General features: G+C 40.7%; 4 protein-coding genes across 5 annotated transcripts in view; 3 read left to right on the top strand and 1 right to left on the bottom strand.

The window, feature by feature from the left end:
- LOC111338214 (protocadherin Fat 4) overlaps positions 1-9,213 on the top strand; it is a 17,680-nt gene extending 8,467 nt beyond the window's left edge. The window contains exons 8-13 of the mRNA XM_022944652.2: positions 413-849; positions 1,428-3,214; positions 3,315-3,476; positions 3,586-4,095; positions 4,791-5,093; positions 5,502-9,213. Coding sequence (XP_022800387.2) covers positions 413-849; positions 1,428-3,214; positions 3,315-3,476; positions 3,586-4,095; positions 4,791-5,093; positions 5,502-8,492 — 6,190 coding nt within the window. The 3' untranslated portion in view covers positions 8,493-9,213. The remainder of the gene's footprint in view (positions 1-412; positions 850-1,427; positions 3,215-3,314; positions 3,477-3,585; positions 4,096-4,790; positions 5,094-5,501) is intronic.
- The window catches only part of LOC111338218 (uncharacterized), a 22,923-nt gene extending 12,096 nt beyond the window's left edge, over positions 1-10,827 (bottom strand). The window contains exon 1 of the mRNA XM_088743930.1: positions 10,638-10,827. Coding sequence (XP_088600056.1) covers positions 10,638-10,643 — 6 coding nt within the window. The 5' untranslated portion in view covers positions 10,644-10,827. The remainder of the gene's footprint in view (positions 1-10,637) is intronic.
- A 449-nt stretch (positions 10,828-11,276) lies between these two features.
- Positions 11,277-13,253, top strand: LOC111338217 (BTB/POZ domain-containing protein 6-like). Of its 2 annotated transcripts, XM_088743928.1 has the most exons (2): positions 11,277-11,980; positions 12,392-13,253. In XM_088743928.1, exons 1-2 carry the CDS (start codon positions 11,425-11,427, stop codon positions 12,760-12,762), a joined length of 927 nt encoding a protein of 308 aa, XP_088600054.1. In that variant the 5' UTR covers positions 11,277-11,424; the 3' UTR covers positions 12,763-13,253. The 2 variants fall into 2 exon arrangements, with proteins under 2 accessions (XP_088600054.1, XP_022800389.2); XM_022944654.2 differs by having other exon boundaries at positions 11,277-13,253.
- Positions 13,254-13,362: 109 nt separating this feature from the next.
- LOC111338216 (uncharacterized) lies at positions 13,363-22,762 on the top strand. The gene is made up of 10 exons (XM_022944653.2): positions 13,363-13,530; positions 13,692-13,747; positions 15,326-15,362; positions 15,489-15,620; positions 16,436-16,602; positions 17,708-17,812; positions 19,023-19,094; positions 19,655-19,985; positions 20,741-20,892; positions 21,769-22,762. The coding sequence occupies exons 1-10, from the start codon at positions 13,491-13,493 to the stop codon at positions 22,027-22,029; spliced, it is 1,353 nt and encodes a 450-aa protein (XP_022800388.2). The 5' UTR covers positions 13,363-13,490; the 3' UTR covers positions 22,030-22,762.
- Positions 22,763-23,493: the final 731 nt, after the last annotated feature.

The following is a 23,493-nucleotide window of genomic DNA, read 5'->3' on the forward strand; positions in this document are numbered from 1 at the left end:
TTGCTTTTGGGTTTTACGATAGTCAAACGAAGAGCGCTCTGTCGTGCAAACTTTAGTAACTATCAATGGTAAAATTATGGTAAACAAAAAGAAGAGGAAAAAACAGATAATACAGTTTGGAGAAAGTCTGCTCATAAGCGAGAAGGCCCGTCCAGCAAGGGGCTTACCCCATTTTCATAAGCATTAAGCAATTGGGAGTTTTGCCTCTATCCCTTGGGGGGGGGGTTACACCAGTTTATCGATAGGGTACCCTTATCTACCCCCTACCCCCTCTCTCAACATTTTGTCGTGTTTCAATGTTTCCAGATGTTTCGTATCAGTGATTATTGTAGATCTGTTGCCTGTTAGGGAAAATAAGCGTAAACCACTTGTATCGACTGAATGAACATTATATTGCCTTACATCCCGTTAGGTTTGGTAAAATGTGTACATTATCCTGCACTAAGGGATTCCTGATTGGATCAAGCCTTATCACGTGTCAAGCATCGGGCCAATGGAGCGTCATCACAGGCCAGTGCGTGAGTCAGCTCCCAGGCTCCAACAGCCCACCTCTCGGAATCTTACTATCATCGCGTTTTATACCAGAAAACTCCCCTGTTCATGCTGTTGTGGGAAGACTTACTACAGTTGACAATGACGAGAAGCAGTTCTTTACTTATACTTTAATTGATGGCGCTGGTGTGTTTACTGTTGATAATAATGCGGGCACCTTGGTCCTTACTGGTGACGTAGACTACGAGCGACAGTCAGTTTACATGGTGAGCCTGATGTCTACCGACAGCGGAGTACCACAACTGTCTGTCCAACAGAACCTTACTGTGCACATCACAGATGTTAATGAACCACCAAGTAAGTGCGCTGGTGCTTGATGCATTTGAATGCACTGTTACATGATTCTTTAAGGACCAGGTATGAGTTAGCATGACTTCGTTTCCAGGGTCCACTCTCCTCCTCTCTCGAGAAAGGAAGAGAGGACCTTGGTAACGATGTCGCAGTTTTTAACTGGGCTTATTCGTTGCTTTTCAAGCCGGACTACTCAGGAATTGCATTGGAATTTTAAAAGGTAAACATTTTCCGACCATGGTGTGAGAAATCTCAAAACTAACACTGGAGACAGCGAAACTCGCGCGTGGGTACTCGCGGAAAGGTGGCCTCTTCTTTCCATTTTTGAAAAACCTGCAACTAAGCAATTGTTTATATCACCGCACCAGATAAATGGAGAGCGCTATGAATTCTTCACGCAGTGCATTTTTCAGTTCCCCCATTAGAAAACACGTTTTGTTTCGTCGTGAAAAAAAACGGCTGCGAAGTAAACGATGTAGATTGTATCTGAAAATGATGTCTTTGAGACCTTTGGGAAAATTGACTATTTAGAGACGGAAGGATGTTACTGACACATTTATATATCGTTTTCTTTTGTTCTGTAGGTACCCCAACATTATCATCATCATTTGTGTTTGAGAATGCCTCTATTGGAGCTGTAATCGGTGTAGTGAATTCTTCAGATGTTGACTCCGGCCAAGAGATCAGCTATTCTCTACTCACTAATGCTGGTGACAGGTTTCGTCTTCTCCGTAACGAACTGCGTCTCCACTCAGAACTGAATTACGAACACACCGATAGTTTCATTGTGACAGTCGAGGCTAAAGATAGCGGTTCTCCACGACTTGTGAGTGTTTCGGTCTTCAACATTACAGTGATTGACTGTAACGACCCCCCAACTAAGCTTCTATTTACGGGTAACTCGATCCCCGAGTTTAATGAACGTACCCCTGGGGGAACACAAAACGGTTCGGTGGTTGGCAACTTCTCAACAGTGGACGAAGACCTTTGGCAGTCGCACATTTATAAAATCGTTAGCCCCAGCAGTCCGTTCTCTATAAACGGCTCCACTCTAGTAGTGGCTTGGGTAGACGAACTGAACTACGAGACACGTGACCTTGTGACGTTAAAAGTGAGCTCGACAGATCCTTTTGGTGAAAGTGTGATATCATCCATTCAGATACGTTTGCTTGATGTGAACGAAAATCCAAGCGGTATTTTGTTGTCTGCGGATTCCTTCCTCGAGCATGCGCCACTGGGCACAGTGGTTGGCTCTTTGAGCGCGCGGGATCCGGATCTTCACGATAATCACACATTTGAACTAGTTACCAATCCCAACAGTGTCTTCTCGGTTGAAGAAAAAACTCTCAAAATTGCCGTTGATATTGATTTCGAAACAGCAATAGTAAATCCTCTGTCAGTTCTCGTAAAAACTACCGATGGAGCAGGACTGTCATTCGAGCAAACTTTCAATATTGTAGTCCTTGACAAGAACGAACCGCCGACAGACATTGTTTTCCACCCGAGAAAACCTTGCGTGTCTTCAGCCGGCATATGCGTAGAAGAGAATCTTAAGATTGGGTATCGCATAGGAGACATCACTGCGATAGACCCTGATAGCGGTGATACAGTTACTTGCGATATCTTTAGTGATAGTGTGTTTAGAATTGAAAATGGTGCTGTACTTGTCAATGGGGATATCAACTTCGAGGTGCTGGATAGTTCACATCTCATTGGTGTCGAAATTAGATGTAGAGACAGAGGAGGACTTGCTATCGAAAAGAGTTATAATATTAGCGTCTTGGATGCTAATGATGCTCCAAGTTCCGTGTCCTTATCACACCATATTGTCAGCTCTAATGCATCAATAGGCAGTCTAGTCGGGTCGTTTATTGTCGTTGATGAAGATCAAAGGGATTCCCACAGATGTTATCTTTTGGACCCCGACAGCTTATTCCGGGTGTCCGGGATTCAGCTTTTTGTGAGAAAACCGCTAACCAATGCAACGTCGTCTCGCCAGCCTATCCATGTGTTTTGTAGTGATGCTACAGACATCAGCTTCCCAACGACGTTGTTCATCGAAGTAAGGAACAACCATTTATCAAGACAGATAAATATCTCGCTAGCTTCTACAAAGGTGAAAGAAAATGAGCCCGCTGGTACCGTAGTGGGGCGTGTTACGGCAAAGGCTTTAGATCCAAGCGATTCCATAGTGTTTCAGTTAGATGATGACGCCAACGGAACGTTTGCGTTGGTCAGCGGTACATCGGTGAATTCTAGGGATCTGGTAACAACGCGGCCGCTGGATTATGAGACGGAGAGTGGGTACGATGTCATCATCCGTGCGTATGGCAGTGGAGGAGCAACGAATTTTAAAGTGTTTCATATCCAAGTAAGACATTCTCTATAAAATTTGATCGATTAAATTGTGAAAGGTGTTCAGAAGTGTGTTTATAGTGATTTTTACTTATTTTTTTTTTGCATACTCGTAGCTTATTGACGTGTATGAAGGCCCAGAACACTTAGTACTTCACCATAACTCGGTGGCAGAGAATCGCTTGGTGGGTACATTGGTAGGTGTGATCACCGTGAAGGACCCTCAGCTGAGCCCCCTATCCGTTAAGCTTCTCGATGACCTGGGGTCTGCTTTTGAGGTACGTGGATGAAACAGATTTTCGAGCTGTGCGTTCTGTCGCAAAATGTAATAGGATTTTTTGCGTCTCAAGAACTACTCATTGACCATCTTTACTTACTTTTCTTTAGCTTCGTTCCACAAGCGCCCCATATACCTGGAAGCTTATGACTCGCCATCCCCTTGACTTCGAAACAGCTCAGTTCCATCAGGTTACTCTACAAGCGAGAGACGTCAACAACTCCTTTGCTGTCAATCAGAGCTTCACCATCTACGTCACGAATGTAAACGAGGCTCCCTCGCTCATAACACTAAGCAATCGAGCGATTGCTGAAAATTCACCCCACGGGACTGTAGTTGGGATAATCAATGTCACCGACCCAGATGAAGCGTTTGTACCACAAAAGATCACTTGTGGTTTGCGAAACGATGCCGATGGCAGGTTTAAGGTCAGCGGTATGGCATTGACAGTACTGGAATCCCGGATGTTAAACTTTGAAGCCCCGGATGGTCCGGATCATTTGGTGGATATTGAATGTCAGGACCAGGACGGTGATGCAACTCAGCAGCAGTTTATTATAGCAGTGACTGACGTCGATGAGCCACCGGTCAGAATAGAGTCATCTAGTGGGAAGTTTGAGGTAGTTGTACAGCTACATTCTTTAGTAACACATCGTTCCTCTTTCCTTAAGGAGAGAATTCTAAGACAGTGGATGTTGTCGCCGAAAAATTTCTTCGCTATTTATATTTTAGCATTTAGAAATTGTCAAAGAACTTGTCAAAGAAAACTTGATGGAGTAAAATATCCCTTAAAAATAACAGCTGCCTTGAGAAGTTACTCTGTCAAGGGATCTACAGTAGTAAGTTTTGTCTTTGAAAATGTTTGCGTTTTTACAGCAACTGCCTTGTCGTTTTTGAACATGTGCTCAGTATCCAGTATGCGATTCGCTTTCTCTATGGAGAGGATCGCGGGCGTGCCGAAACACCCTCAGCTGGACACTAAGCATGTTTTTGGCAAGGGCCTTGTCGTGTTCGTCTATTTTACGCTGACACTAGAAACTTGTCAAGCGAAAAGCTATGATGATTATTTTTTGTAATATCGCTCTGTCAGTTCGTTTAATTGCGTGGCACCGATTGACACAAAGTTTCTTATGTGTATTGATTAACAGGGAAAAAAGCTTACGAAAGGGCTTGTACTCCGAATTTCGTTAAATTTCGTCCCTTGAATTTCCTGTGATTTTCTATTCCATCAATGCTAGCAGTTCTCAGAATTTTTTGTTATTTTGTTTCCTCACATCACTTATCATCAGTTTGATCAGCTCTCTTAATTCGTTAGGTCGCGGAAAATTTGAACCCAGGATCTCTGGTCTCTGTTCTTCGTACGCTCGACGAAGATAGAGGTCAAAACTACACCTACTGTGTTACACCTGTTGAATTGTTCAGTAATGTGCACGACCGGCTGGAAACTCGCCAGAGGTTTAATTACGAAGAACAAAACGTTTTCTTTGTGAACATAACCTCCACTGATAGCGGTAACCAAAGCTTGACGACTGAGGTGGTGGTTAGTGTTCTCGATGTCAATGACGCACCGACAGGAATAGTGCTACCACAAGGGACAGCTATCGCAGAAAATACTAAGGTGAGTCACAATTTTAGGGATTGTTTAGCTTGACAACTTTTCTTTACTAATCAAGCGTGAGCCGAGAGGGCGTGGAGCGAAAAGAGGTAAATGGTGTTGGGAAGGGTGGTGAAGGAAATACCTCTTCGATCCAGGTGAGGCTAATCCTAAGAGGGACTGTTGTCAGTAGTGGTGACTGACGTTTCGACATCCTTAGCGCAAGTCATCGTCTTTTTTTGAAACGTCCATCACCACGACTGACAACAGTCCCGTTCTCAGGTCTGCCCTCCTCCGTTGTGTCAGAAGTGTTATTAACCGTGAGTTTGGAGAGGCTCGTCAATCAAAGGACCCTACGATTTCCATCGTATCAACTCTCGACTCATATAGCTAGAAATTTAAGATCAACTAGCTGTATTTTATCGTCTCCAGGTTGGTTCACTGATTGGAGAGTTAAGCACACTGGACGAAGATCGTGGCCAGACGCACACTTACCTCATTCAAGCCCAGACTCCCAGCGGAGTTTTGTCTCTCGGAGGCTCAAACAAGCTTTACGTAGCAGACAGCAGTGCTCTTAACTATGAGCTGCACCGTCATGTAAATATTACTATAACGACTACAGATAATGGAATTCATTCGCGACTTTCTAAAGTAGTGACTTTGTCGCTTGCCATTGTCGATGTGAATGAACCACCGTACGATATTCAGCTTTTCCCGGCTAGTGTGAAAGAGAATTCTCCGATCGGGACAGAAGTAGGAACAGTGACCGTACAAGACCCTGATATCTTTCCCCAGAGGTTTCAATGTCGGCTTCGTGAGGACGCTTCCGGTAGATTTGGTGTCAAAATGAATGTGTCCAGAATCGTTTTATTTCTCACTGGAAACGGTTTAGAAGTGAATTACGAGAAACACACATGGCATAATATCACACTCTTGTGCAGCGACAGTGGCGGATTATCATACGAGAAGGCATTTGTTATTCAAGTTTTAGACGCGAACGACCCTCCCTCCAATGTAATATTTACCAATTCACCAGGCGATACTATTTTGAGCCCGAATCCACCGGTCAATGTTTCAGATATCAAGCTAGTAAGCCAGGCTATCGCGACTGTTAACGAAACGGCCCATGTCGGCATCACAATTGTGGCTTACGTCAGAGTCGTTGACGAAGATAATACTAACAGTCCTTTGCGGCCTCAGACGCACACGTGTGAACTTGTGAGCGAGGCTGAAGCCAAGCTTTTCGTCACTGTCGATGTACACGAGCCTCCGAAAAAGAGAAGAAAACGTTCAAGTGATAGGAACTCAGTGCCTTCGGAATTCATGATACAGCCCGGTACAAATTCATTGTTAGTTCGTGAACGGCTCGATTACGAAACCCGAGCTAATTACTCCCTTTTTGTCAAATGCTCAGATGACGGTGTTCCTAAGATGTCCACGGTGAATCCGTTGGTTGTGTTTGTAATAGACGTTCCCGAAGCGCCAACTGATATTTTATTCTCTTCGCTGACGATCCCTGAAAACGCAAGTAACGGTGATGTAGTGTGTAATTTTACTGTCGTGGATGCTGACTTTACCCGGACGGGTTACTTGTATGAATTGACATCACATGGTATACCGTTTCGTCTGATCGGTAATCACATCGTCGTGTCACGTGTTCCGCTCGATCACGAGGCCACGCCGCTCATTACAGTCCAGTTGACAACAGTGGAGATATTCACCGATCTGAAATTTGTTAAAATGTTCGATATTACGATTACCGACGTCAACGAACCGCCCAGTAGTGTTACGCTTGACGGAAAGACGGAAGTGAGTGTATTAGAAAGTTCAGCAATCGGAAATGCCCTTGGAAGATTCGTCGTGGAAGACCAAGATGTGAACGACACTTCGTTTTCTATTACAATCGAAGGAGAGCAAAACGAAATCATTGGAGACTTTGAGGTCCGCGGACAAGACCTTGTGGTGGCAAGCCAGCTAAATGCATGGTCGCGTGACCAATACCTACTCAAGGTGCGTGCAACTGATCGTGGAGGACTAAGTGCCGTTAACATAATAACCATCACTGTGGAAGAAGTAGATTTGTGCGCACTGAACAAGAGCTATTGCAGTCCTTACGCCATCTGTAGCCGAGCAGGCCCGGGCCGAGCCTCGTGTGCGTGCAAACTCGGTTTTAGTGGTGATGGCTTCCGCTGCAGTGATATCAACTATTGTGATCCTGACCCATGCCATACTGGAAACACTATCGGTGATTGTCGGGATGGTTTTGGCGGCTGGAAGAATTACTCGTGTGACTGTAGACCCGGATGGTCGCCTCCAAATTGTGATGTGAAAATCAACGAATGCCGCCCTGATCCTTGCAGTGTTGATGGAACACAGAACTGTGAGGATTTAGTCAACGATTTTCAATGTGACTGTAAGCCAGGTTATAGCGGCAGGCTTTGCGAAACTAACATTAACGACTGCGAGTCTGCCAGCTGTCTTCACGGCGGCACATGCGTAGACAAAGTGAACGGCTATATTTGTCTTTGTAAAGACCCGTTTATTGGTGTGAATTGCGATACAGACGATAGTATATGTCGGGAAAACCCGAATATCTGCCTTCATAACGGAACGTGTATCTCATATGCGGAAGATCCGTCGAAGTTTTCATGTCGATGCGAGGAGCCCTGGGGAGGAAACTGCTCAGGCTGTGCACCAGGTTACAGCGGACAGAATTGCACTCCATGTGTATATCCGAGGACTGGGGAAAACTGTGACTTAAACTGGGAAAACTGTAAACCAAACCCTTGTTTTCATGGCGGAACGTGCTATCCTCTTAGAGGTGAAGACTTTGCGTGTGTGTGTCCACCAAAGTACTCAGGGAAAACTTGCCAAGAAGTCATCGTCGTAAATGCAGATCCTGGAGAGGGTGGTAAGCTTACGAGACTTAGTCGTGCAGGACTGTTCTCTTTAATCGGCTGCGTTGTATTCCTCTGCGTGATTATTCTCGTCATAATCATCGTCTGGAGAAGGAAAAAGCGACGAAAATACAGATCGAACAGTGCGCGCGTGGAATACCCGAACAGACGACAGAAACCGGAAGTGAGCTCAACTTTTAGAGAAATGATGCAGCAAAGTAAAAACACTTTTGAAAATCCGGCGTACATCGCCGACCCAGAATTCGATGCTGCCATGGAAACGGCCGTCGATGGTCCGTTAAACGTCGATCTCGTTTCCAGGGTGACCGAGATCAGGCTTTCAGGTAATGCAGTAGCCGTTGCGCGAGACAATCCCATGTATGAACCAGCTGAAGAAGTATTGAGAAAGAACAAGGCTGTCGTGTGTAACCCGTTATTTGAGGATGACTCTGAGGCGGAAAACGTGAACAGCAGAAACTTGCGACTTTGGAGAAGACCCGAGCAGTTGACATTCTCAAAATGTTGAACTTCACATGGATATGTTTTGATATTGTTAATTTTTAGCTGAGTTAATTTATTTACACGCTCAAACTCTACTTATCAAGAATCATCTTTTGCAAGTTTAAAAAAAAAATGGTGTTCAAAGTTCAGAGCAACCTTGATTTTTTTTCATGAGGTGGCTCTAAAATGCATAGTGTTGATAATTTTAAAAGTCAAAGCATTCATTAATATTTACTAGATAGATTGTTCTCGATATATTTTTACGCTATTGCCTGTTATAGCTTCTGTTGTACAGAATTAACTTATCGAAAATGTGTTCAGTGGGAGAAAGTTTAAAACCCTCCGTTTTTTTTATTTCCTTATATTTGTTTTCTAGAGAAAGTTTTTTATTGTTTTACGTTGTCAAGTATCTTTGTATTTACTTAATTATCGTTTCGTGAATCTAGAGATTATCCCTTTCTATTTGACCCTCCAACTCCAAAAATAAACTGTAATTCTCTTCTCTAAAAGTAAGATATTTCCCTCAAGATAATTAAGAAATTTTGCTGTTAGATCTGTTTGTCGATTTACATCACCTCTGGCAGTTTAAGGTATAACGCATCCTACAGATGGGCCCTGGTTCAGAGATAAAAACGGCTCTGGACAGCGCAGCTTTTAAGTTCTGTCCGTGATGCCGTCCAGAATTTGAATGTCCTTGTTACTGTAATCATCTCTGTAAAATGGATTAAACGTACTTTTTAAACGCATTTGGTTTTATATTGCAAAATTTAAAAATGAAATCAGAGCATTGCGCCTTAAATTTCACGCGGAGGCCTTGGAAAGCTCTTACTTAGTAACCTTGCTGTCCAAGGACTTGTTGGGACATGACTGATAGTCAATAATAGTCAATAATAACTTCATTCATTGAGATTAACTTGGGAATAGGTACAAGGTGCATGACAAAAACATTGCGTGCAAGCTAAACACGGTTGTGTAGAGTGACATTTCGATGAGCTCGCGGAGCAACAGTCTTGCAAAAAAAGTTTGGCTAAAGAAGTAATAAGGTATGGAAAGAACTTTTACCTCGGTCGCTGCAATTGATTATGGTGTTGCCTATTTAACTGATACATGATTGCATGATTTTTCCGCAACTGGAACTTAACACGATACTGTAATCCTGGTTAGGACTTATTTTTAATGAAATTAAGAGATCCGCCGGAAAGTGATGAAAGTATTTTACGCCCTTGATCAAAATGGAGTCGGTGTAGGATGAGGAGGAGCCCCTCCTGAAAAATCTTGCGTCCCACGTCCACTCGTGTAAGCATGAGATTTAATGGTTAATAAAAGTCAATGCAGACGCGTACAGGAGTGAAGCCTAGTCACTAACTCACGAATACGGACGCTATACGGACCTACAATGCACTCCGACTGCCTATTATAATCTTACGTTAATTGATGAAAGTTTTTCATCCGGTAAAAAGGAATCTTATTCTCTCAAGCCGCGTTTTCCCCATTCCGTGAAAAAGTCTCGAAGGCGGATCTGTCAGTTGATTATCATTCTTGTTATTGAAGCAATAGACCGCACTTTCTTCCGGTTTACTGGCGTGATAGCCCACGCAAAAAGTTCGTGAATCACGAACTGGAGACGAGTGATTTATAAACTTTCCAAGTGTTCTCCCAACATTCTGCGTGGGTTATTACCCTGGTAAACTGATAGAAAGTGCCGTCTATTCCTTTTATAGAGTAAAATGAAGTGTCGGTTATTTAAACAAAATTTAGCCGTCGTTTGATTTGCATAACCACCTTAACCATTATTATTTCAGCTGAACCATTTATCTGAACATTTACTTTTGTGACCAACGTAAAGAAGGCCGAAAGCTAACAGTGGAGGGAAATTTATTTAACAAATCAACCTGAATACCTGAGAAATGATAGGTTTTCGACCAATCAGTGCGCACTTGATTAATTAGCAGCGAGGCGAAATCGAACATCAATTCCCGAACAACGAATATAAATTCATATTATGTTTAAAAATTTAATGTGCAGTTTCTTCTTGAATACACAAAATATCGTCGTAAATTATCATATTTGTATGTTATGCTAAAGTTTCGAACCTCAAAGACAACTTTGTAAGGGAGAATGATCCTCAACTTTCTAATTATCTTAGTAGGAATATCAAAAAGGCACTTACCAACATGATTTCAAAATGTGCCCTAGCCCTTTAAAATTGACGATTTTATCATCTTCTTTCAGTGTTTGTTGATATTTGTTTTCCAGAAGGTATCATTAATTAAAATTGTTAAAATATCTCAGCCCTAACCAGATTGACCAATTTTTTTTCGCACAAAATCTAGAATGTTGTATTTCCGTTTAAAGGCCCCTCTGATTTGTTATTTTCCTTTTGGCGACGTAAATATACATGACTTCAGTAACAAGTGGTGTGACCCTTTTCCGTTACTGATTATAACATTCAATGTACGCTCATGTCCGTGTCTTAATTAGCACAGTAACTCAAAGTGTCACAAGATCATATATTTTTTAGCTGTTAATTTTTTTCTCAACAATTATCATGTGTTTCTTATCAAATTCGTGTTTTGCAGAATCTTGAATGGGCGGACAGTCTGAACCCTTTTAAACTTAATAATTATGTCACGTAGTTAAGTCGTGATTATAGTTTGTGTGAATTTTTCATCCAATCAAAAATGGCTGGAAACTTCAGATAGTCACGTTTTGGAATTGTGACCGGAAGTCCATCACAAGTTGTTGAGTGACATGCCCGCGAGGACGTCATGGAAATGTGCGTGACGAAATGAACAAGCCGAAATCAAAAGATCACGAAAGAATGTTCTGCTGCATGCGTGCTTACTATAAAAGTTGTTTACATTGATTGCAGAGGAAGTATCATAACTTCTAGCTAAGGGATCGTTCGAGCCAAACAGATTTTTTTTTGTTAAGTAAGTAATTTTTATTCCATCACGATGTTTGAATGGCCTGATTTGAACACTCTTCCATCCAGCCTGGCAGAAAGGAATAGGCGAATGTTCAATAATTCTCTTATGAGCGACGTAAATTTCATCGTTCGGGATAACGAATCGCAGAGGAAAATATCAATCCCCGCACACAAGTATGTTCTGTCCATTGGAAGTCCCGTTTTCTATAAAATGTTCTACGGGGATTTTTCCGAGAAGAGCGATTCGATCGAGCTTGTGGATGCAGACCCAGAGAGTTTGTTAGAACTTCTTCGCTTCATGTACTCCGACGAAACCAATTTAACAGCAAGCTGCGTGCTCCGTGTCATGTACTTATCTGAGAAGTACATGGTTCCAGCGTTGCTCGACGAATGCGCGAAATTCTTGAGGAACGAAATCAACGCCGAAAACACGTGGGAGATTTTAAAACAATGCGAGTTTTTTCGTGACACCGAAAAACTGCAGAAAAGATGTTGGAGTATTGTGGATCTTCAAACTCGCCAATGCCTTCGTTCCAAAGGGTTCCTCTCAAACACTCAAGGCATTGTTGAAGCGTTAGTAAAGCGTAAGTCTTTATATATTGAAGAGTCCGAGTTACTTCGAGCAATTTTGTCTTGGGCAAAAGAGCAGTGTAAACTACACTCACTGGTACCGAGATCAGAGAACATAAAGAAGTTCCTTGGGGCTAAGGTGTTGTCCCATATCCGTTTGGAGTTTATAGACGATAACGATTTAATCAATCATTGTTTAGCTACTGGTGTTCTTGACCTTAATGATTCGCAGTTTACGCAGGAGCTTGCGAATCTTGATTTCGTTCCCGCTATATCAAATCAAGATTTCTTTTCCCTGCGTCCAAATAAAGGCAGTCGTCCGAGGCAAAGGATTCAACCTCTCCGTTGTCGCCGCTTGTTCGTGGACGAGCTCCCCCGTCTTTGCGCTCCTTACGAAAGTACAAACAGTGTTTGTTTTTACGCAGATCAGTCTGTGTGTATAAGAGGAGTACGTATCATTTTGAGTGGACGCAATTTGAACGATGACTATGTAGTGATCACAAAACTGTTGGACAACAATCGCACCTGTGTTAGTTGCGTGCAAGGAAGCTACAAGGTGGAGTTTGGCGGGACGGAAGGTTTACCCGGTTTCGACATTTTCTTTGCAGAGCCTGTTCTCGTCAAAGAAGGTGCCAAACATTTTATCACAATGTTTTCACCCGCTGAATTAGATTTGCCGCCAGGCATTGGAAAAAGAGATGAAGTGAACTGTGCTGGAGTGAACTTTTATTTTCCTGATTCAACGCACAGGCAGTTTCCGGAATTGATTTTCCACCCTCTCCCTCCCTTATGGTAGACATAGAAGGAAAGAGGGGAAATACAACGCCCCATGGTTGAAAATATATGCTGACAGTGTGGAATTATTTATCCAAACTTTACAAAAAAAATCTTAGAAAAGTCAGTCAGCAGCAATAGTGAATTTAGGAGTTTCTGAAGTGGTTTTAACGAGACAATAATAAACAATTTATGACTGAACACATGTCACGAGATATCACACTTTGTCACGGGTCACGACATTCAATGTTGTGACACAGTTCAGGTCACTTTTAAAGATACTATGCTCAGTTTTTCCATCAGCTTTACCTACATGGTAAATGCGTTCTGAGTTATGTGCATTTATTAGCTGAACTATTTTAGTATATAGTTAAATTTGGATATAAATTAAATTCTTCTACAGACGTTATCAACTTAACAAATGATATTCATGATCATGAAAATAGTGTAAATTGAGCTATTTAATGAAAAGATAGACTCTTTCAACTAATAAAACACGAACTGAGATAAGCACACGAAGTTTATCTTCATTTTGGATTCGTGCCACCTTGAAGACATTGAAGAAGGGAGTAGTGCTACACAACGTAATCAGTTGATTATTGTGCAAAACGCTACTGACTTCTATCGCGGGCTCATGTATCCCAACAACGTGTGATGGTTCGTGTGATGCCGAAAAGTGAGTAGGTTGTCTGAAATCAGGCATAAATCTGCAAAAATATAAAGTTCTTACGATCTCACAGACCATTAAATATGTTTTCGATGTCATTAAGAGGACTTGGGTGTCAGAAAGGTAAGATTTTTTGATGCGATTTTTCTCTAAAGCTAATCATTAAAGCTCTCTGGTTTTCATGCGGTTCGATATTCATCATCCATAATATTTAATTCCAAAGTGACTTTGGGAAGGTTTATCTGAGGGTCGACTAGGTACTAATGGTACTTTAAACATTTCAGTTCTTAAGGAAGTCATAAGAAACGCGAAGTCTCTCTACCTTAATTCCGGTCACAATGTAAGTGCATAGCGTTAGTGAATCGTGTAAGTTACATAAGCTTTTTACTTTGTTTGGAGCACGTTATTCTACATCGTAAGCTCTGGGGATGGACAGGGAGCAATAAAAAAAAACTGAGCATGATTATTACCATCGCAGACTTCAGTTTCGACCCAAGAAGTTTTGGTTTAGTTGAATTACAAGTACCTTTATTAACTAGATTTGTTTAATTATGCACCTGTCAGCGTTAAGCACAAAGGGGAGACCCCAGGTATATGCGGGCATACGAGTTCTATTGCCGTCCTCACCTTCCTGAATTTGACTTAAAATCTGGGCCTCTGGATGGTGATGCTTGATTTTTTGTTTGGAAAAATGTGACCAAACACATCCTCGCATGTGCTCTCTGTGGCCACCTTGGAAAATATGCAAGAAAATTCTCAGGACTTGGTTATTAGTATCAATATTTTATAAGCTTAACTCTACAAACCTGTTGCTTATAGGGATATTTTTATCAAGGTGGTAGAATTGGATAAGATTTTATACCTCTTTTGGGCATGACGATGGAGATTATCACCAAAAATTCTTCTGAATAGTCTAGTGCACCACATATGACAGGGGCTCCCTCCCTTATGATTCACACTGATTGGTGCATGAGCAAATGCACCATGCACTTTTGTACAGCAGGGCCTGAAGAATATTAAAAAAGGAAATCATGATTGCTAACATTGAAAGATAATGTCAGTAATTATTGATTAGTCATTTGATGGTAAAAAATTAATAAACAATTGCACAAAACAGTTTAGTGTTCATCAAGGATTTCACATCAATGATCGTTTTAGGTACTGTGTTGTTACTGAGCTCTCAAAATAATGGAACCAAGAAACAGTTTCCCATGAAATTATTCAGAAAAATAGTTACAGTTGGGTTCCCATGGTTTCTGGGCACAGAACTAAAAAATTGTTCTCTGTGGAATTTGAAATCCTTTGGCTTGTTCAAGGGTTATTTATTATTCAATTTACCTTTTAATCAATGCTCACCAATCAATCAGTGGGCATTGATTGTCATCATCTGGTTGTTTTTTTGTGTCATCCTACAAAATTTCCGATTCTCGTTCTTAACTACTTTACTCGGGTGAAATAAGCACTTGCTACCTTTTTTTTTTTTATGCCAGCTGACATGAGGACTTTCAATGTCAGGCAGCTACAGTATTCCTGACCCCTGATTGGCAAAAATTAGTAGATGCAAGTTAACCCTTTAACACCCATGAGTGACCAACACAGAATTTCTCCTTACAATATCAATACAATATCAAGCAGAAGAGTGTTGAGAATAAAGAAAACGATCAATAGGGGTATTTTTAGTTGATCCAATATCAAATTCTCCAAACTTACATGATAAGAATTGTATGGCAGACTGTAAGGAGAATTCCTAAGAAGATCGTGGGAGTGAAGGGTTAAGTAACAGAAATTGATTCACTGATTAAGATCAATTTGACTGTTTCTGACCACAGATTTTGAGCTACTGTGTATGCTTAGGGTTTTATTACAGGAAAACATTATCCGCCAGAAAGGTGAACTAGAATTATTGACTTTTTTTCAGAATGTGCTACTTTTACAGTCTGGAAGGAGAAGTGCAGGTAAGAATTTTTGTTGGTCTACTTAGTTCTTGGATTATTTTGTTGTAGAGTAAGCTAAGCAATTATGAATTAATTCTTTTTATATCTTAAGGTCTTTTGACTCAAAACTCTTCTGGTTTCTTTTAGTGTTTCAAGTAAGAAACTATGCAGCCCCAGCTAAAAAGGAATCCTTTTCAAGGGACAAGCCCCATGTGAACATTGGAACAATAGGTCATGTGGATCATGGAAAGACAACTCTGACAGCAGCTATCACTAAAGGTACAGAACAGCCGACAATGCTTTAACTAATCTGGCTTCTCACTGCTATTGTTACCTTCAATTCAACAAGTCTTTGTTTAACCCTTTGACTTCTAAGAGTGACTAACATCTAATTTCTCCCTACACATCACCCTTGAATCAAATATTAAGGTCAACATTGCAATGTTTGCCCCCTGGTAATCCCAGAAACCTTTACACACAACATGAGGATCCAAATACTAGCAACTCACTCTTTCATGAGTGGCCTAAAACTCAAAACTAAAGTAATCAAAATGGCCAAATTGAATAATGACAAATATCATGGAGACAATTCCAACTCAAAGTTAGAAATAGCAAACTGATTGAAGAGCAGCGAGGATAATTTGAGCAAACAAGTTAAGTTTTTTAGTTTCACACCTCACTGGTCAAGAGGATAGTTTAATTTTTTCTTACCCATCACAGAGCTGATTAAAGCAAAAGTCATGTTGGTTGGACAAAACTCCTAAAATACAAGATCTCTTGGAAGGCACTCTAACACAACATTTTAAATTTTCTTTGGTCTTGCTGCACAAAATACTCTATTAAAACAGAAGAAGTTTAGCACACTAAAATTGAATAGAAAAGAGTTCATTTATAACTCCTTGAGAAATATGCCTGGGAAATAATTTCTTGTTACCTCACTATGCAATTAATAGTCATTGTGTTCATTTCTAAGATTACTCTCTTCAGTCTTTCCAACAAATGGAATCCTGGATTACTTCCAATGTACATTTAATTTAAAACAACTCCAAGTGTGTTAACTAATGCTAATGTCCTTCAACTTGTGTTATTTCCAGTTTTGGCTGAAGGAGGAGCAGCAAACTACAAATCATATGCTGATATTGACAACGCTCCAGAGGAGAAAGCCCGTGGAATAACAATCAATACAGCACATGTTGAATATCAAACAGACTGCAGACATTATGGACATGTAGACTGTCCAGGTCATGCCGATTATATCAAGGTATACGGAATTTTGTCCAAGTTAACTGTATTCAGACTTGACATTTTAGTATAACTTGCTTTCAGTGCTAGGTAGATGTGGCAATTCTCTATTTAACAAATGGTAAACACCACAGCGTACACTATTGAGTTATGGATGCACGCGGGAGGTTGCTAAGCACGAAAGAAGTGTAAGAGTCGCTCGAGGCGATAGCCGAGAGCGACTCTAGCTTCTTGAGTGCTTAGCAAACCTCCCAAGTGCATCCTTAACTCAATAGTGTATGCTGTGGTGTTTACCATTTGTTTTATAACATAACATTGATACATTGTAGCTAAAGAGTTCCCTTTTATTTAACAAATCTTACGTGACCAGAAAAAACATGCGTGCGCGGAAAAATAGTCTTTGCATTTGCTCACGTCAGCAGTGTACACCCATGGGCAAATGGGGGACGCTAAATTGACCAATCAGAGTGCGTGCTTTACTTTGGTTATGTTATAAATTGTAATGATTAATAGGATATTTATTATGATGGCTGTATGCATGAAGAACTGTTTTCTAACTGAAACTCATGTCAAAGCACAGGATGTGATGTAGATGTAGTTTTCAATCTGTTTCTGCTTTTAAAACAAGCCTGATGAAGACTAGCAGTATAGCAGCAGAAATGTCACGATCAAAACACAATATTTAGCCCATTTCCGAATTACCCTTGGCCTCTTTTTAAAACGAGGCCTGGTGCTCAACTATTCTTGTGAAAATGAGTTTAATTTTCATGTGAATGAAAACTTATTATCATATGAAAAGATGAGCACCAGGACTCGTTTTGAAAATGAGACCAAGGGTAATTTGGAAATGGGCTATTGATTAGCCTGATTCTTACATTGTAAGAAAAACAATTAAACACTCATTTGCTAAGAAGAATCAGGTATCCTTGCATTAGTTCATCCCAGAATTTATCTGACAATCGTATAAGAATAAGATGAGGACTTAACTTCAACCTCCATTGAATAAACCAGTTCTACAGTAAATGGATTGAAGATCTGTCATGTTAAGGCTATGAATGACTGATCAGTTGATTATACCACACTTAAAACTCAAAAACCATAAATATGTGTGATGTGTTTTCCAGAACATGATCACAGGAGCTGCCCAAATGGATGGTGCTATTCTTGTTGTGGCTGCAACAGATGGTCAAATGCCACAGACAAGGGAACATCTCTTACTTGCCAGTCAGGTTGGTACAGATTGTCTTTCATTGGTTCGCTAATTAAACTATTTGTAACATGTGACTGCACTTGTGCTTTCCTTTTAACCCTTCCACTCCCAGCAGAGATCAATACATACTTTCTCCTTAGAATATCGATACAATATCAAGTAGACGTGTAGTGAGAATATTTAGTTCTTATTAACGGAGTGGGAGGTCTGTATGGGAGAATCTTGGCTGAGGTTGCCAGTACAGACCAAATGCAGTGAGGTCTGTACCAGCGACCGAGGTCAAGATTCTCCCATACAGACTGACCTAGCTCGGTTAATAAGGTGTTTATTATATGGCTGTGTCTTATATGCCAATTTTTTATATTCTTTGTACCTTTTTTTCTAGACTGGTCTAGATGGGAAAATCTAGACCACTTTCAATATTGATTTCAGCCAATTAAATTCGTGAATTCGGTAGTTCCCAGTCCTTGTGAGACACAGCCATACAATAAAGGAAAATATCAGTTAGAAGATTATTATTTGAACCAGTACTAAATTCTCACCACTAAAATTATAGGCAATGTGTGGCAGACAGTATGGAGAATTACTAGAGAGATCTTGGAAGTGAAAAGAGTGAAGGAGAAATACAGATACTGTATGCTCAGGAATCTTACAATTTTTATCTCTCAAATTAAAAAAAGTATTTACAGCATGACACAGACCACCTTTGAGAGCCCTTACAATAACCTTATGGGTCTAAAAAAGTATGTGTAGTATGCAGACAAAGAGTCTGCTCTTGACCCTTTCACTCCTGTGATCTCATTAGTAATTCTCCGTACTGTCTGCCATACAATTCTTATGATGTTAGTTTGGAGAATTTGGTATTGGATCAACTAATTATCCCCTAATTGATGTTTTTCTTTGTTCTCATCACCTGTCTGCTTGATATTGTATTAATATTGTGAGGAGAAATTCTGTCTTGGTCACTCATGGGAATTGAAGGTTTAAGCAGTGTGAATCAGGAGGTACTAGAGCTTGTCACCACCCCCAAAACATGATGCCACTTGGAGGATTCTTACCGTCCTCAGATGGGATGTGAGTCCATCATTTGTCTTCCCCCTCACCATTTCATCAAGTTTCGTTAACAGGTTGTAAGTACCCAGCTACCATAGATTGCTCTTTATAAGTTGCCCTGATTATAGGCCCATCTACCCGTAAATGAAAAAAAGTGCCCTTTTTTTGTCTTTCAGGTTGGCATTAAGCACCTTGTTGTGTACCTGAATAAAGCTGATGCAGTGGATGATGAAGAAGTTCTTGAACTGGTGTGCTGACATCTCTGTTTTTCATTATCACAATAAATATAAGTTAGGTTAAGTCATGTTACCTCATTAATATTGGAGCTTATCCTAGCTTCCATAGTAGGAAGTAAGAAAAAGTGCGGCTACTCTTTCTTAAAAGGATACTAGTCCAATTCATGTTACCTAGCCTTCACCTTTCACCTCCTCTGGAAGTTTGCTGGTACCTATTTATGGGATGAAAAGAGGAAGAGAGTAAAGTGTTTTGCCTAAGAACACCATTCAGTGAGCTCAGCTAGAGCTCACTCTTCATTGCAAATGAATTGCATCAACTTACTTTAAAAAAATCCAAAGGATTGCTTAGTATAAGAGATATAATCATGCAGGGCTGTGGTTTAGCAGTGCCCAGTTGCCCTTGGCACCTTACTTTTGCTCTTGGGTGACTCAGGAATCTTAGTTTTTTGTAAAAGGCATATGCTGGGAACCCTGGATTTCACAGTTTCAGAGCACTGTGCTCCCTTCAATTTTTTTTAGAGCACAGCCTTGCAATCATGTAATTTGTAAGAGTTTTCTTTTTCTCCAAACAGGTTGAATTGGAGATGCGAGAGGTTCTCTCAGAGTATGGCTTTGATGGAGATAACACGCCCATCATTTCAGGGTCTGCTCTCTATGCATTAGAAGACAAGGAACCAGAGATGGGTAGAGAGACGATTGTCAAACTCCTGAAAGCTGTAGACGAGCACATTCCTACACCAGACAGAGAACTCGACAAGCCCTTCCTCCTCCCAGTTGAGGATGTGTTTTCGATTCCTGGGCGTGGCACTGTGGTGACTGGAAGGGTTGAAAGGGGCACAGTCAAGACTGGTGATGAAGTGGAATTTGTGGGCCATGGAGCCAAGGGGAAGACAACAATCACAGGTGAACTGAATAAATGAAAACATGCAACTACACGTGTTTGATAAACAGCGCTGAAACCTCCTCTGCTGGGGCAGATTTCCTCTTTATAACATCTCACCTGAAACGTTGTTGTCAAATGTAAGAAGTACTTGTCTACTTACATCTATTTGTAATTTCTCCAAACAATTCATCCCAGAATCACACATGAAAAAGTCAGGAGAATGAAGAAAATGATCACTAACTAAAGAAGCTCTTGATTGTTAAACAAATTCTCCTTGATAGCACCTTAGGAAATTTATGAAGAACAGTATGGAGAATATACATGCTGATGTTAGGGTGTAAATTGGTTTCAGTGAGTTAAATTGAGAAACAAATATGAGCGACTTTTGAAAATGAGTTTTCCTTATAAACCAGTTCTGGTTTGTGTTACTTTACGGGGCTTGTCACTTGTATCTTTATCATCTTCTCGGGAAGCTTGTGAATAGAGAAACAATATTATTTTGGTAAAAGGATCCCCCCTATGTCACATCAGTCTGTTTGCTGTCAACATGTCCCAGCCATTGGTGTTTTCCTAAACCCAAAATACATGCACATTCAAGATTTTACTTACACTCAAGATAAATTTCTTTGAAATTAGGTCAACTAAGGCTGTTTACATTGACAACAAAAACAGCTGAAATTGACCATTTTTAGCATGTGTTGTAACAAAGCTTACTCTGCTCTTTTCCTTGGTTTCAAATAAACAAAGTGAATATGCTTGCAATTGTTTTTTTCAGGCATTGAGATGTTTCACAAACTCCTCGACAGAGGAGAAGCTGGGGACAACTTGGGAGCATTACTGAGAGGGACTAAGCGAGAGGAAGTCAAACGTGGAATGGTGCTGTGTGCTCCCGGAACTATCCAGCCACACACACAGTTTGAGGCTCAGGTACTGTAATGTGTCTTTGTATACACTAATTTTATACGAAATCAGCTGGATATGTCCTTTGTAAGTTTTATGAGCCTTATCTCTCCCTTCCTTCCCCTTTTCAACCGCTAGAAGACTCGTATCGGTTGTGGGGCACGAGAGACGAAGGCTAGAAGAATCAGCTGCGAGACTCCTTGCAGATCTCTTTGACGTCAATGAGAGCCTGTTCACAGGCTGCCAAAATACTGCAATGTTTTAAAATATGGAATAATTTGAATATATCAACAAAGTTGAAATGGTAATTTGGCCACCGTTACGATTATAAAAGCTGACGTTTCGAGCGTTAGCCCTTCGTCGTTTCGAGCGTTAACCCTATTCGCTCCGACGAAGGGCTAACGCTCGAAACGTCAGTTTTTATAATCGTAACGGTGGCCAATTTACCATTTCAACTTTGTTGATATATTCAAATTATTTCGTTACCCCCACCGACGCAGCCCCAAATAGTTTCTTTAGAAACTATCGGCCTTTATTCATTTTTAAAATATGGGCTTTTCAAAGACGGCAAGAAAAACTGTTAACTCGAGTAAGATGGAATGGTAGTGCATTTAGGTCATGATGTTGAAACAGTATAAAATCGAAATATACATGGTTATATGAGTGAAATGACCGACCTGGCTTAGCTTTTGGGCCAGGGTCTACGTCAAAAAACGGAATCAACTTGTGTCACCAACAGGGTTACTCGACGAGGAGGTTTGACTTGGCTTGAGTACTTTTCGTTTAAACGCGCGCTAATGATTTACCGCATAAGGGTTATACTTCAGGTTCACAAATAACTCAGGATCATATAAAGAGGCCATAAGAGAAATCTTTAGTCCTCCTTTTTCTCAAACCTTACAGGTGTACATATTGAAAAAGGAAGAAGGTGGACGCCACAAACCATTTGTATCCAATTATCAGCCTCAGATGTACATCAGAACAGCAGACGTGTCGGCCACCATCACCCTCCCAGAGGGGAAGGATTTTGTCATGCCCGGGGAAGATGCCTCATTCACTATTAAGCTCATGTTCGACATCGCACTTGAGACTGGGCTCAGGTTTACCCTCCGAGAGGGCAGTAGGACTGTGGGGACTGGGGTGGTGACTAAGATAATCAAGTAATAGAATTCACTGCCATCACTGACCCCTCCCTAGTAATGTAAGCGTTGTGACACTATTCTACAGCAGTCTTGACACAAGGAGACATGTTTAACTTTGCAAGTACTACTTTATCATTTCTTTTTTTTTTTCTTTTTTTTAATTTCGAAGTGAAAGAGATGAAAGTGGAGTTGACTGTTGATGAAAGCCTTCAAAAATTAAAGATGAGAACAGTTCCGTTGCAGTTCGGTTGCAAGCTCCGTAACTGTGCGCAATCTTTTTTTTTTTTGTGTGTGTGTGTGTGTGTGTGTGTGTGTGTGTTGACACATTGACAAAATAAATTAATAAGGAGTTTTTATGGGTCAGGCTGTTCAAAGTGATTAGAACGCGATTGAAAATTGTACACGGTCAGGTCTTAAAAAAGGCGAACACAAGCCTTAAAAAAAAAAAAAAATCTGTTGGTTTCCCCAACCGATCACCTCCACTACCTGCGATTGGAAAAGGAACATCTACTTGTTGACCACTTTGTTATTTTACAAGGAAGGGACAGAGCTGTGCGATGTTCTGTTCTGTTTCCAGCAAATGACCTTGTCATGTGGACGGTTTCTCTTAAAAGGCGAGAAATTCAGAAGAGTTTAAGAGGCCAAGTTTTCTTGTCTTGTTTTCTGTGTTCTCCTTGTAATTTGCGTCCGACTTCGAGGAATTGTTTAGTTGTTTTTCTGTCTGTTTCACAATTAAAGCTGTTGATTGGTATGAATTCTGTTAATGAGCGTGTTGGTGTGATTTGAACTCATGATGTACTTCCCCAAATTCCTGTAAGAAGAAATTGATCCTCGTGTTGTTGTATGAATAATAACTGTGGTGTTATTTAAGCAAATGATTACAGGGATTTACTAATGAGGGGGTGGTTTACTGGAACGTTTTGGTAACGAATATCGTGATATTCATTAAGTGAACGAGTAATACGGGCTGGCGAACTGTGTGTGAGTGTGTCATCGAAAACGAAAAATGGCGATTTTGAATATTCTTTTGTGGGTGATTTGATGGGGCGGTAAGAACGTGAAAACGTGGGCTTTATGAAGAAAATCTTGTGTTCTGATTGGCTACCCGAGCGGGCGAGATGAGCCGTCTTGCCCAACATGATCAGTGGAATGCGTAAACCGATTTACAAGCCTCCATGATAGTTATTAGTTTTTGCTTTAAAAAAATTCCTTTTTTCAATATTGCTTTCTCATTCATACTTGCAATATTCGTTGTTTAAAGTAGGTAACAAATAAACCCCACCCAAAACCGTGGGCAGTTCGGTTTTGAAATAGTCGATTTTGGCTAGGGAAGCTCAGCTGCATTCCAAGACAAATAAAGATCTAGTGACTACCTCACGTGGCAAATGCTGAGTATAAAGCAAACAAGAGATGCTTCGCACCAAGAAAGGCTCTCTCCTATCAAAGTGTCACAAATTTCCAAACCAAATCGAATCAAATTCAGCTC

This window comes from Stylophora pistillata, chromosome 13 (genome assembly GCF_964205215.1).
Source record: "Stylophora pistillata chromosome 13, jaStyPist1.2, whole genome shotgun sequence".
Classification (NCBI taxonomy): Eukaryota; Metazoa; Cnidaria; class Anthozoa; order Scleractinia; family Pocilloporidae; genus Stylophora; species Stylophora pistillata.